Source organism: Leptodactylus fuscus, chromosome 6 (genome assembly GCF_031893055.1).
Source record: "Leptodactylus fuscus isolate aLepFus1 chromosome 6, aLepFus1.hap2, whole genome shotgun sequence".
Lineage (NCBI taxonomy): Eukaryota > Metazoa > Chordata > Amphibia > Anura > Leptodactylidae > Leptodactylus > Leptodactylus fuscus.
In genome coordinates, this window is record NC_134270.1 from 139,396,714 (window position 1) to 139,412,163 (window position 15,450).

The 15,450-nt window shown below is 43.9% G+C and overlaps 1 protein-coding gene across 2 annotated transcripts in view; it reads right to left on the bottom strand.

Annotated features, from left to right (window-relative positions):
- The window catches only part of ST6GALNAC2 (ST6 N-acetylgalactosaminide alpha-2,6-sialyltransferase 2), a 61,184-nt gene that overhangs the window by 17,813 nt on the left and 27,921 nt on the right, over positions 1–15,450 (bottom strand). The window contains exons 2-5 of one of the 2 annotated variants that reach the window (XM_075277355.1): positions 15,149–15,232; positions 813–890; positions 673–721; positions 396–579 (exon numbers count right to left, since the gene is read on the bottom strand). In XM_075277355.1, the coding sequence (XP_075133456.1) occupies positions 396–579; positions 673–721; positions 813–890; positions 15,149–15,232 (395 nt within the window). The remainder of the gene's footprint in view (positions 1–395; positions 580–672; positions 722–812; positions 891–15,148; positions 15,233–15,450) is intronic. The other variant, XM_075277356.1, reaches the window with a different exon arrangement.

Genomic DNA, 15,450 nt, shown 5'->3' on the forward strand with positions numbered 1-15,450 from the left:
TAAACAACTCCTTTAATGTCTACTCCTATAATCCTTAGGCTTTATTTTTTGTGTTTGTGCACTTTTTAGTTTTTGGGATTCAAGCATATTTGCAAGCAAGTACTGCACCAAAATAGCACAGTGTGAACACAGGGGCCATCTGAAGGTTTATGCACTTAAAGGACGTCTGTCACCAGAATCCAGCATATCAACCCAACCCCTTGGATGGATTAAGGTCACCTGACTCAAGCAGTGTTTTTTCACCTTCTGAATAAGTAGCTCCACTGTCGAAATATGGCAGTCTTTTCTCAACCTAACCTATCTATCTGCGGGGCTGGGTTGATATACTATATTCTGGTGACAGGGTCCTTTAAAGCTGGTCAAAAACATTTAAGGAATATTACGACAGTGACTACCTTCTGGGGGAAGATCCTGCCAGCCATATGGCACGGGTCTCTGGGTAAGGTTATTCTTGGTGTCCTCAGTAAGATGACTGTCCCACATAAGTACAGGGACATCGAAATCAAACAACTTTCCAAAATAAGAATCCTTCTGTACACGGAAACGTAGAGAAGTGGGGCAAACCGGGTCAGTGTTCAGCTAGGAGGAAAAGAGAAGGTGCAGAATGAGTACACTTTGGGTCAACTTTGATAGTCATTATTCCGACATAAACCTTTTAGTACATCTGTTTACCTTGACATTAGACTTCGCCGATGTCACCGTGGCCTTCTGTTCACCTTTCCTACATTGAAGAAGTACAATTAGAATTCTTTCATCTTCTGTTATTTTTGGAGCCATTGATGTACTAAAAAAGTGCATTTCCTAACTCTCACCTTTTCTGATCTGCTTCAGTGTTTTGTCGGCTCTCATTTAACCATTTGGATTGTGCACCAGTTCCTGGCTCAAGATTTCTGCAAGAAATAAAAATGGCAACTTAAAATAGTAAAGGTTATGTAAAGCATTTGGACAGATGCATATTAAGACCAGTGGAGGACTATTAGTCACCTAGTTATGATAACAACGCAACCCACAGTGGCCCAACTTGCAATATGTGGAAAATTGATTGAAGAATTTATAAGTGCAACTATACTGAACATATAAAGAATTGTCTTCTCAAAGCCCCTGGGTGATAAACTGAGGAAAGCAGCAGAAGGTCACATATATCTGGCAGGGAAGATGTAGCGTTACATGACATTCAGCTCAGATACAATTTGTGTGTCTAATATTGAGTTATCTCCATGGTCGTGTACAGATTACAGTATTACAGAATGGATCCTGAGTAGAGATGAGCGAACAGTGTTCTATCGAACACATGTTCGATCGGATATCAGGGTGTTCGCCATGTTCGAATCGAATCGAACACCACGTGGTAAAGTGCGCCAAAATTCGATTCCCCTCCCACCTTCCCTGGCGCCTTTTTTGCACCAATAACAGCGCAGGGGAGGTGGGACAGGAACTACGACACTGGGGGCATTGAAAAAAATTGGAAAAAGTCATTGGCTGCCGAAATCAGGTGACCTCCATTTTAGACGAATAGTGGATTTCAAATCCGGGTCATATGAGAATGTGAACTTTGTGACTATGAGACAGGGATAGCTGTACAGGCAGGGATAGCTAGGGATAACCTTTATTTAGGGGGGAATGTTATTAAAAATAACTTTTTGGGGCTCTATCGGGTGTGTAATTGTGATTTTTGTGAGATAAACTTTTTCCCATAGGGATGCATTGGCCAGCGCTGATTGGCCGAATTCCGTACTCTGGCCAATCAGTGCTGGCCAATGCATTCTATTAGCTTGATGAAGCAGAGTGTGCACAAGGGTTCAAGCGCACCCTCGGCTCTGATGTAGCAGAGCCGAGGCTGCACAAGGGTTCAAGCGCACCCTCGGCTCTGATGTAGGAGAGCCGAGGGTGCACTTGAACCCTTGTGCACCCTCAGCTCTGCTACATCAGAGCCGAGGGTGCGCTTGAACCCTTGTGCACACTCTGCTTCATCAAGCTAATAGAATGCATTGGCCAGCGCTGATTGGCCAATGTATTCTATTAGCCTGATGAAGTAGAGCTGAATGTGTGTGCTAAGCACACACATTCAGCTCTACTTCATCGGGCTAATAGAATGCATTGGCCAGCGCTGATTGGCCAGAGTACGGAACTCGACCAATCAGCGCTGGCTCTGCTGGAGGAGGCGGAGTCTAAGATCGCTCCACACCAGTCTCCATTCAGGTCCGACCTTAGACTCCGCCTCCTCCGGCAGAGCCAGCGCTGATTGGCCGAATTCCGTACTCTGGCCAATCAGCACTGGCTAATGCATTGTATTGGCTTGATGAAGCAGTGCTGAATGTGTGTGCTTAGCACACACATTCAGCTCTACTTCATCGGGCTAATAGAATGCATTGGCCAGCGCTGATTGGCCGAATTCCGTACTCTGGCCAATCAGCACTGGCTAATGCATTGTATTGGCTTGATGAAGCAGTGCTGAATGTGTGTGCTTAGCACACACATTCAGCTCTACTTCATCGGGCTAATAGAATGCATTGGCCAATCAGCGCTGGCCAATGCATTCTATTAGCGTGAACTGAGTTTGCACAGGGGTTCTAGTGCACCCTCGGCTCTGCTACATCAGATTGCTACATCTGATGTAGCAGTGCCGAGTGTGCATCAGATGTGTAGTTGAGCAAAACTGACTCAGCACTGCTAAGTCTGCATTCGCATAGGAATGCATTGGCCAGCCTTCGGCCAATCAGCGCTGGCTCTGCCGGAGGAGGCGGAGTCTAAGGTCGGACCTGAATGGAGACTGGTGTGGAGCGATCTTAGACTCCGCCTCCTCCAGCAGAGCCAGCGCTGATTGGCCGAATTCCGTACTCTGGCCAATCAGCACTGGCTAATGCATTGTATTGGCTTGATGAAGCAGTGCTGAATGTGTGTGCTTAGCACACACATTCAGCTCTACTTCATCGGGCTAATAGAATGCATTGGCCAATCAGCGCTGGCCAATGCATTCTATTAGCGTGAACTGAGTTTGCACAGGGGTTCTAGTGCACCCTCGGCTCTGCTACATCAGATTGCTACATCTGATGTAGCAGTGCCGAGTGTGCATCAAATGTGTAGTTGAGCAAAACTGACTCAGCACTGCTAAGTCTGCATTCGCATAGGAATGCATTGGCCAGCCTTCGGCCAATCAGCGCTGGCTCTGCCGGAGGAGGCGGAGTCTAAGGTCGGACCTGAATGGAGACTGGTGTGGAGCTATCTTAGACTCCGCCTCCTCCAGCAGAGCCAGCGCTGATTGGTCGAGTTCCGTACTCTGGCCAATCAGCACTGGCCAATGCATTTCTATGGGGAAAAGTTAGCTTGCGAAAATCGCAAACTGACAGGGATTTCCATGAAATAAAGTGACTTTTATGCCCCCAGACATGCTTCCCCTGCTGTCCCAGTGTCATTCCAGGGTGTTGGTATCATTTCCTGGGGTGTCATAGTGGACTTGGTGACCCTCCAGACACGAATTTGGGTTTCCCCCTTAACGAGTTTATGTTCCCCATAGACTATAATGGGGTTCGAAACCCATTCGAACACTCGAACAGTGAGCGGCTGTTCGAATCGAATTTCGAACCTCGAACATTTTAGTGTTCGCTCATCTCTAATCCTGAGATGTCGTCTCTCTGTCTCTTAGGGTTTTTACAGCCACCACCAAGTACATGAAATTGAAGTAACCCCGAGATGGTTACACTTTGAGACGGCAATATCAAACTACAAAGCTAATTTTGTAAGGACACTCTATAGATGACCCAATTCAAGGTGTACTTTCCCTAAATTGTCTCCATTTCACACTTGACTTAAGGTGCTGATAGGAAAATTTTACACCCAGACTAGGGCACATGAACTTGAACCTAGTACCCCAGTGATAAAGCAAGAGGAAACTTTAGTCACACTGGAAGAGAAAGAGGGCTATCATCCAATATACTTAGTGGTCCCATTGAGACCAACCTAAGGCCTGGTTCACATCTGCATTCGGTAATCCAAATGGACTACCGAACTCATTGGCAAGCGGTGTGCAGTGAAAGTAAACGGACCCCATAGACTATAATGGGGTCCGTGTGCTTTCCGCGTGGTGTCCGCACGGAATATGCGGACAGAAAAGTACTTCACGATCTACTTTCCGCTCTGCAAGACTTGTGCAGACACTGTGTGGAAAGTACACGGACCCCATTATAGTCTATGGGGTCCATGTACTTTCACTACACACCGCTTGCCAATCAGTTCGGTAGTCCGTTTGGATTACCGAATGCAGATGTGAACCAGGCCTAACAGTGCTCATACACTTTCAATAGCTATTATATAGTTGACAGCTATTCCTCCCAACTTCCCTATACGTCTACATGGTCACTTCAGGTACAGTGGAGTAAGTCAGTGTCACACACCTCAGGCGAAATGTAAGGCTGGATTCACATCTGCATTGGAGTCTCTGCCACAAAGGACTTTTCTCTCCACTGGTTTCATTATAAAACCATTGGAAACCTTGTTGAAACCTGGTGGAACCCACTATAGTCTATGGGGTCTGTGGGTAAACACTTTTTAAGCGAACAGGGTCTCCATCTTTCAGGTCCCCATGCGGACCCAAACAATGGAGACCCAAATGCCTAATCTTTAGGCAGAACAAATGTATTGGGTGTTAAAGTTCAACCCAGCATCATTTATCGGAGAAAGTCGGGAAGTAGTCCTGGTTACTGAAAATGTAATTTACTAAATGAATTACTTAAGAGGGTATTCTAGTTATTTCAAACTACTCCTTCAATAGGGGATAAAGCGATGGTCGGTGAGGTCAGAGGCCTTAATTTGAAGCTTCTGGGTCCCAATGCAAAGTCTGTTATGGTGCTTCAATGTCATGTGCTATCTATAATATTGGTGGCTTCTTATGTTGTAGAGAGACCTTTGAGCCCCTTAGGCTCCAGGGCCTGGTTGTGATGGCTACCTCTGCAACCCTGGCTGCGGTGCCAACCACTGATATCAGCACCAATTGTAAAAATGAATGGTGTGAATAGTTTACCTGCATTAGTGCTCCATTCATTTCTATGGGACTATCATAGATAGCCGAGTAGAGTACGTGGCTGTCTCCAGCAGTCCCTTAGAAAATGAATGGAGCAACTTGCTACTCCATTAAAGGGAACAGACTCTGTTTTTGTGATCAGTGGGGGTGTAGGCAATTAGACTGATCAGAAACTTACCCAGTAATTTAAAATAATAAAAATTCAGTTTTGGGGGGGATTTTACATTGATGGCTAATTACTAATATGGCTGGAATAGCCATGTAATATATTAGTTATCTTCTTGATAATAAATAACAGTGAGATTTACGAAACCTTCTAAGACAATGGCTGTCTTTCTAGAAAGTTTTGGTTTTTATCTGTTTCGTAAGATTTCAAGACTTAAAAATTTTTTGGTCCTTTGTGCCGAATGTATTGGAAATTGTTAGCTACCTGTAGGATCATATAATATACCGTAATAAAGTCATCACGTTAATAATATTTCACATGGTCTGAAGAATCGCGCTAATAATAACCGTCAGCCATAGACATTTTCTTCATTTCTGACATTATCGGCCACATATGTGTTGTAGGCATCAGGCAAATGACAAGTTACTATATCCGTGTCCTGTAAGGAGATAAAAGTTGGAGGACTTGGCCTGGCACAGCGAGTTGGCAGGAACATTGGTAGATTTGTGTCTGGGGGAAACTTAAGAGGGAACAGCAGGGCTTAGATCAGTGACATTTGGATCCCAGAGGAAATAAGCTGGATGCCATGACACCCATCTGTTTGGGATTCTGTTCTGCTATGTGTCTACGAGGAGCAGGTGGGGGCCTGAGCTGAGGGAACCGAGGGCATAAAGCAAGAGGGAAAGACAGGATAAAGAAGCTTGTCATCTCTACATTAGTACTGTCTGCCATAGTGTCAGTATAGGATGGACGTCTCAGAGACAAAGGACACACTCTTCTCACACTGTACTCTGAGCAACTGAACACTCCCAAGCTTTGGAGACCTCCACCACCACGGGAGGTCCATCCAGAGTCTGCTGAGCCTAGAAACGCATCTATCCACCATTTAAGGGAAGTGTGTCATCATTAGGGTTGAGCGATCGTGTTCGGAAAAAATCGGATTCCGATCGGCGATCGAGAAAATTTCACAATCGCGATCGGAATTCCGAACACAATCTTTTTAGGTGGGATCGAGATCGGTAGTATTTCCCACAATGCCTTCACACTGAGTATATAGTGTATACTCAGTGTGAAGGCTCCGCTGCAGCTACTTACCTCTAGAGATGGCTGTTCCGGTGCCCTCCTTCTTCTTGCTTCGCTGCCCTGCCTCCCAGGTTAGTGTTTAAAGCGCTAGGTAGGCGGGGCTTGTGGCTTAGGAGAGTGTGGGACGTGACGTCTCCCCTCCCAGTACCCGCCCACACTCTCCTAACCTGCCCACACTCTCCTAACCTGGCAGGGAGGGGGCAGGGAGCAGCATGGAGCGGCAGCAAAGCAAAGAAGAAAGAAGGACCGGGCACCGGAGCAGCCATCTCTGGAGGTAAGTGGACACCAGGGGGGACTAAGTAGCCAGAGGATTAAAAAAAAATCCTCTGGCTACTTAGTGATTCACTACACAGTGTGGATTCTAACAATTCTTAGATTCCATGCTGTATAGTGAATAGGATTGCTTTTAAAATCCGATCTCCGATTAATTAAAAAATCCCATTGACTTGCATTGGGATCGGAATTGGGATCGAGATCAGGTTCGAATGAAAAATGATCGGAAATCAGATTTTAAAATCGATCCTGAAAAGTCAAGATCGGCTCAACCCTAGTCATCATATTTTTTTATGCAAAAAATGTTTTTAAAGACGATAATGGAGTCCGTGTGTTTTCTACGCGCTGTCCACATGAGTCACGAAGAGAGAAAAGTACTTCATGAACTACTTTCTGTATGACACGCAGAAAACACACGGACCCCATACATCAGGGGTCCTCAAACTTTTTAAACAGTGGGCCGGAGGCAGAGCAGGTCGCACAGACATCGGGAACGGTGCCCTCCAATAGGTAAAGTGAAGTGCGCTCCATGGCCTGGCCTGAGCTCCCCAGGAGCTTCATTATAAATGCACACCTGCCGGCGTTGTCGGCAGGGCCAGACAGAAGTGCTTGGCGGGCCGCAGTTTGAGGACCCCTGCCATACATTATACATTATAGTCTATGGGGTCCGTGTGCTTTCATTGCTCACCGCTTGTCAATGCGTACTCCCATGCGGACTCCCCGAACAGAATACCGAACACAGATGTGAACCGGGCCTAAGACATTTCACATAGTGTTTTGTAACTAATGCAATCTGCCATTTTATCTTGTAAAACATTTGCTGAATAATCTTGAAACAAAGATATATTGGCATACAACTTCCAAGTGTATTCGAAAACCCAAGGTGAATGTTTCACCCCAGTCTGCTAGAGGGGCAGTCTCACAAGCCTTGGCGGTCAAGCAGGTGGTGGGACCTAAGGAAGCTTAGCCAAGAGAGGTCATTATGTGACTTTTGGACAAGAAGATCAAGTCTTTGTCCAGTAAGTGGTTACAAGTGCAGCGGTACTGATGGCAGGGATAGTGCCAATAGTAGCAAGGTGTTGTTGGTGCACAAGGGAAGGTGGTGCTATCATGGGAGCCAGAGCGGTATGCCAATGTGTGCTACATCTAAATGTTGGTCTTGGTTACCACCGGAGGGACAAGATGTCAGTTCCTTTGTGTGCAGGGGAGGGAGACTCTTCTTGAACAGGCCAGGCAGCAGAAGACAGGGATCCTGTTGTTGATCTGTCCATCAAACGTTACAGCTTTTTTATTTGTCCTACCATTTTAAAAGACTTTAGTAAAGATTTACAAGTATGAACGTGGCCATAATTCACATGTTCAAACCTGTCTATCCATGTAAAACAGTTGAAGACTTAAGGCCGCACTTGGCGTAAGCACCACGGTTTACCGACCGTGGAAACAACCACGGCATTTTAAAGTGACAGCAAAGTGGATGGAATTCAAGTGAATCACATCCCCACTTTGCAGGAGAGTGCAGACACGCAGCGATTTCCAAAATCGTCATGGGTTTTGGAAATCGCACAATGTCAATTATACCTAAGGAAACGCCGGCAATGTTCCTATAGATATAATTTACATAATAGATATTATATCCTATAGATATAGTAGACATGCATTATAGTTTAGAACTGTATTGCTACTATGTTTCTTTCATTGCTGATATCTAGATTAATGGCCCCAGGTATTTCCTACATCGCCGGCTGCAGATATTTCTAGCAGTGGTAAATGTGTGTGGGCTTGTTGTGATTTCCCTATTCTGGTGACACGTGTATGTTGTGTTGCCTTTTCGGCATGTGTAGCCCCAGGCACTAAGTGTGAGAGAAGGTAGAGATTAGGCTTCAGGCACGTGACCATTATTGTGTTTGGCTCCATGAAAAACAAAATGGAAGGCACATGGACAGGAGTATTCCAGCCCAGGCCATGGAAGTTAATGGGTCAGTATGTTATTTGGGAAAAAATAGATGTCTTGGCTTATGCCGGACCTTGGCATGCAAGGCTCTGTGATCCATGAGGGAATGGAAAGGTATGGGTATGCACGCTCTGACTTTGCCATGGGCAAAGATGTGTGGTTGTAATAGTGAGTGTTTTTTTAAATTAATTCTGCATATCTCGATCTATATATTTTTTTTAAAGTACAATATCCTGCCATTTACACTCTAGACATGAAGCTAAAAATACACTGACTCTTCCCAGTTCTATGGAGTTTTTCTTTGCAGCAGTCACCTCATTTACTTCACGGATAAGATAGACAGGATTACAATAGAAGATTACACCTCTATAGATAACTCTATATAACATCCATCATTACATCCATTCCTGATAATGGATGATATCACAGCTTATCTATTCTTGCTGTAGATAACATGCCACAAAACTCTCCTACACACCTAAATGAGTTGGCGCCAGACTATTGCTGCCTATGGCCATGACTGTGCTGTAAAGCCAGGTTCACACAGGGTTTTTTGGTCAGTATTTTGCTGCTCAAAAAAACCCGCCTCCCATTGAATTCAATGGGTTCCTTTTTCTGCGAGCGGTTTGTTCCCGCTCGTGTAAAAAAGAAGCGACATGCCCTTTCTTGAGGTGGTTTTCGCGGTGCGACACCTCCCTCCCGACTAGGCCCATTCATTTGGGCGTAATCCGGGGCAGAATGCCAGACTGGAGGCCAATGCACTGTATGCACTTCATCGGCATCCAGTTGCGGCTACCTTTTCTTTGGACCGGATTCTGAGGCGGCCACCACGTCAAATTCCGGTTCAAAAAACCCCCATGTGAACCTGGCTTTAAGCATTCCACTGAATGCTGTTAGCAAGGCAAAGGAGAAGCTCAGGCAAGATGGCCGTCACTATACTCATGTACAGAAAATAGGAAAAAAATCTACAATTAGAGGATAAAGCCAGGTTAAAAAAAAAAGTCATAATATTCACTGTCTGATAAAAAAAAAAAAAAGTGATCTATTCCTTTTAATACAGCAGAGTAGAAGGGCCCTCGTGCCGGATTGACCTATCATTTAGCCACATATTAGTATCTGAATTACAACTGCAACACCACAAACTCATTGAGCATGTTCCATCTTCAGCGACCATTACCACGACTTTTCATTATGCTCTACTTTTCTACTTCTCCTGCTGGCAAGATCTGGTGAAGGTCCATGTGGGCCCGAAAAATGTTCACGTTTGGTAAATGCATTATTGAGGGCCTGGATCCTACTTCTTACTATTTGTGGGGTGAAACCCTTCCAAGTGCACCAAGTTTCAGTAGGACATCTGGTGTGCCGTGAGTCCACGATTTTACATATTTGACATTTGGCATATACTTTAGAACATCAGCACATTTGAGAAATGTGATCATTCAAGAAAAGACAGTAACCTAGTTGGGCAATAGTCAAGGCACCTCGGACAAAACTCGGAAACTATGACCTTAGGTGCCGACAATGCAGATTGATGCTATGACTTTGGCATTTTTTGAAGTATTTAAAGGGATTTCCCATGAACATTGCCATATCTAGATTTGTAGAAAATTAAAGGTTAGACATTTTTGCAAATTTTATAATATTTTCTCTAACCATCTTAGTGATCAGTGGATGCAACCATGAATACAGAGTCTGCGGGACTGGCCAACCATCTAATGTGTAGGGGAACTTCAGGACTTAGTGGAGAGTAAGACTGAGTAGTTAAATTTCAACGTGACCTTTTTTTTGTCCTCAGGGCAGAAAATCTGTTGCCTGAGGTATCTCACAGTGGGTTCCCCCTGTCCTCCCATTCAGAACACATGCATGCTTAGCCATGAAACACATGCACGCTCAATCGAGTGTGCATGTGTACGGAGGAGTTGGGAGAAGTAACTGTTATTTTTAAACCATTTAGGGGTATGTTATCATTTTTACCAATTTGGTGCACAGCAAAAACTCACGCATTCGCTGATTAAACAACATGAGGCGCATGCGCAGAACTGGAGAGGACACTGCCAGCAGAGAAGAGGGACAGTATTACTGCTAATGCACTAAATTGGGAAAAACGTTGAAATGGAGGAGGAGAGGAGGGAAGCTGATGGGTAATGTGAATCTTTGAATAAGGGCGTGATGCTGAGGGGTGCTAGACAGAGCTAGTAAATAAAATAGGTGCACCAGCAGGCAAGGACATGCCCCTAGTGCACAAAGAAAGCAAGAAAATATATTTTTGCAACAGGAAAGGTGTATTTGCACTGTGCTGTACAAGACACTATAATGCAATTTTGGCACTCATAGTCCCCCTTTATAACTCCAATAAGAGAAGAATATTGGAATGCTATCATATGTGTAAAGCCATATCCAGTTTGCATTATAAATAGTAACATTATTTCAAATAACTCTTGACACATTCACTTTTCTTTCCACCCACTTACTACTTGGTGCTCTGTATTCTAAGTGGCTTATCGTGTTAGGTTCCCATTCTTTGGCTGCCTATTTTGTTTGCACTTCGGCATGAGAAGTGTTAACAGTTAACCTATTCATCTACAACGACATATAGAGCTGTTGGGTTTTTGGACCAAGTGAACCTATATCATTAAAATACATTTATGTCACACTTAAAGTGAGTCCATCACCTCCGCCAAGCATATTCAACTGCCACCACCACAGTACAGAATATATTAGAATGATAAACAGCATACCTCATCTCAGCCAGTTGGTGCACTGGGGGCGGGACTTGGAGCACTTGGAGAAGTGGCCAGAGCAGTGCTCCAGAAGCTAAAGGCCCGCCCCCAGTGCACTAACAGCTTCATTTGCATGAAACTTCGAAGTTGTTTTTCTCCAATTCTACAAAAGTGGCATACATAACAGAGGTATGTTCTTCATCAATGTAATGTGCTCTGTAACATGGTGGTGACCTTTGGATTTACTTGGCAGAGGTCACTTAACAGAGAAAAATTAAAACAGCATTTCACTAACTAAATATAAGAATGGTTGGTAACTTTTACCACCTAGATTAGGAGATAATAGTCTCCACCCACTTGTCTTTGTGCCTCTCCCTCATTCCAATCATTCTGAATGATCAGATAGAGTCTTGTAAAGACCAAGATAATCTGATATATGTAGGACTAGGATTAAGGTTAAGAAAGTAAAATAGATTGCCTCCAAGGAAACATTCTGTATCCTGCCTAAGGGGTTGACGTGCAATACCTGCCATTGTAATACGTGAGCGCTAAGCTAACATTCCTATCGATCAGAACAGAACAGATGACTGAGAAACATAATTACTATATAGAGTCACTGACGGGATGGGAAGCTTGTGCGCATAGACAGGTAATAAACAAGTTTTCATGGTGGTTTCTATCAGACAGAGAAGGAAATGTAAATCTTGCTAAAAAGGATGGGTGGGACGTGACTGAGAAGTTGCACAGGGGGGCTCAAGCTTTTGTACCGGGACCTATGAGTCTTTAGTTTTGCCCCTGTTTATATACTTGAGAGTTTCATCTCTAGTTGGGATGGGTTAGAGAAAGACAGAAGAAATCAGTAGCTGTTCGACCATCCTTGTAAGGACCAGAGTTATACCGAGGTCTGAGGATGAGCATAGACTTAGGTATTGCAACCTGGAGCTGAAGAAGAGATTGGGTGGTGGACCCTTGTCTATACATGAGCATGATGACCACCCATCCACGGAAAGATCAAACCATGTATTAGATTTGACAAAGAGTTGGTACACATGGGATCGTGTTTTAGTGACTGAGTGTCCGACCTTAATTATTAGATATCAAATTCTTTATGGAAATTTCTCTTTTAGCAATTCTATAAAGGTTAAGTATTAAGTGAATGAATTGTATAATGCAGTGAATTTCAATTCTTCAATTCTCTTACATATCTACATGGATGACCTTATGGCAGTGCATTAAACCAGAGGATAGTGAACGTCTACAGTACCTCCGGAAGATATTTTGGGAAACATCCAAGGACAAAGGCGTTTGTTCTGCATAGCTGTGACACATGACTATGCTTTCCAGTTATCATATGGCCTCATAAAGCCTTTCTAAAATTATCTGTATACTGAAAAGTGACAGTTGCGGGGCTTGTAGCCGACCTATCTGCCCTCCTATGTCATATGCCAAAATACTAATTACTTAATGCAATGATTTGTGCATCTGGTAAACTCAGATCTGCTACATCGAGATGTCCCAAACTGAATTTCCACCTTTCCCTACGTCAGCAGAATAATACTCAGCACTCAGGTCATGGCAGGTTATGGCTCTGGGACATATTACAGAGGTGAATTATGATTATTATTTGTGCAAAGTAACCTCTTCAGGGCATGTGATCATCATGAAAGGGCGGGTACCGGGTAATCTGTGTATGTAATTATAGATTAGCCCTCACACTGTATACGTCAACATGACAATGTGTATATATAAACACCATACGTGCGGTATGAGTATAAGTCAGCCGTTTACAGATCATTGTATATCAGATGGCCCCCATGCAGATGGTAAAGCTGCCCTAACCCAGCCTGCTCACACAGCTGCAGACATACAAGTCCCCATATTTACTAATGCTGTCTACGTCAGATACCTATTCACTTCAGTGGTTGTCAGCTTGCTCAGCTATTCCTCCTACACATGTGCAGTATCCTCCAAAAGATTGTCAAGAGTCCGAGACTGGGACCCTCAGCTGATCAGCTCTTCATATAAGTGCTGCAGACTCTTCAGTACTTACCAAACATAGGTGCCCATACACACTAAAAGGGTTTTCCTGTCTTATTAATTGATAACCTGTCATTATGATCGGTCATCAATTGAAGATTGGCAGAAATCTGACACCCAGGTCCTCAGCTGATCAGTTATTTAAGATACTGGAGTATTCATGTGAGTACTGCAGACTCTTCAGTACTTACCAAGCACAAGTGCCCATACACATGAAAGGGTTTTTGTTATCCTTATGATAGCTTATCAATTCAAGATTGTCGGGTTTCCAATGCCCAGAACCCCTTCAGATCAGCTGTTTGAAGAGCCTGCAGCATTCAGGTGAACACCGTGGTCTCTTCACAGATAAGCAAGTACAGTGACATACATTTGTATAATGGCTATGCTCAGTATTGAATTTTTGCCCATTCACTTGAAAAGGACTGAGCTGCAAACAGCTGTATCCTGCTATTTGAAACAGCTGATCTGCAGGATCCCGGTTGTTGGACCCAGGGTTTTTCAGTTGATGACCTTTCCTAAGGATAGATCATCAATGACTAAGTCTCAGAAATATAAAACCTGTTTGCACTTTTATACTGTTTTACATTGTTCTGATACTGGCTAGGCTACAGACTAGAGCTTGTGTTAGAGCTCTGTAGGCTAGTTAGTGGTATATAGCATTGCAGGTAGCCCCATGTCACCATAGCCTAAGTTTTTAGAACTAGCCATCGTGTGTCTGACTTATATTAACATTTCCACTGCTGAACAGTAAGGAAACCTGAGGTGTCCACGGGCCGGCATGTGCCCCACATTTCCCCAATAGTGGTTGGAAAGGAGGACCAGATAGATCCAAGGGGTCTCCTTGCTCGAAAGGCTCAGAGGACTGAGGAACAGAGGAGAATGAATAGCCACTCTTGACTGTGTGTGTAAAGTGACTGCTATCGAAAGTGAATTGTGCCTCCATGTTGGATGAATCTTGCCTCGAGCTATGGCGGTGTCCTGTCTCCTATGTTTCCATAACACCAAAGGCCCTGGGGTCTACCATGGGTTGTGTTACATCGCTGCCAGACATCTTTGACGGCAACTAATCTCTGGTGGATACTAAGATTGGGCATGCCAAAATCCAACATGCTTGACTCTTCACCTACATCTGCCATTGAACACGACAATACACATGGTTGGCCAATTCTGTCTAAATCAGGAGACTGGTCCAACGGTCATAGTTTAAAGTATATTGTATGGGGTCCTTTGTATTCTCCTCGAATTGTAGATGTGAAGGAGATAAGCAGCCGAACTGAACTTGCATATGTTTGGAGAAATTTGGGTGGGTTAGTCGTCAGCCTAAAAATCATCCGTCCGATAGCTATCTCGTGTATGGCTGGTTTCGGATGGAGAACAGGATATGTAGCATTCTAAGACATCTTTCACCAGAATGTTCCTGGTGTTATCAGATAAGGCAGAGGTTTGTGAGTTTTCATCCATTGAATAAATTGCGTTCTTATCTCCGATCACTAATGGCTTTACCATTTACCATAAGAGCAGTGAAATCACTGGGTCAGGTAAATCGGAGAATACACATTAATAGAAGAGTCAGGCCGTAAACGCGCCGGAGCGGTAGGGAAGGAAATGCATTTAAACTGTTAGTAATAGGCTTTTCTCGCACGCTTAGAAGCAAATGAAAAATCTTTAAACATTTCAAAGCCACATTCTCTTCAGATCTCGAAGGGTAAATCGTCGGAGTACTACTGAACTAAAACAGGGGCCCCAATTTATGTTTTCATTTTATTTGCTTTTTGATATGCAAATGAGTCCCCTGATCAAAGCAAACCTGCTTTATATAATCTGAGCATATAATTGCTGCCTTTTACCATTGAGTAGATAATCTGTACAACAGACCTGGCGGGAAGGATAAAGTGACATACCCAGCATGTTCCCAGGCAAGTCTAGAATCTTGGGAAATTCTGTTTTTCTGCTGCGACAACCAATCCTGCTCCGAGCTCGCTTGTCTGCAAAACAGAAACTGGGATTTTTAATAATGCGGAAAAAAATACCCATCAATAAATGACCCAAAACTACTGAAAATATACACTGGTGAGCGAAAGGGTAACAATGCTTTGATCTTGTGACTTTCAGGCTCCATATCTCACCAACCACCACAGCCTTGAACGTCAGACTATCATCATTTTATAGACAATCATCTTGGCTATCCCATATATACATTTGA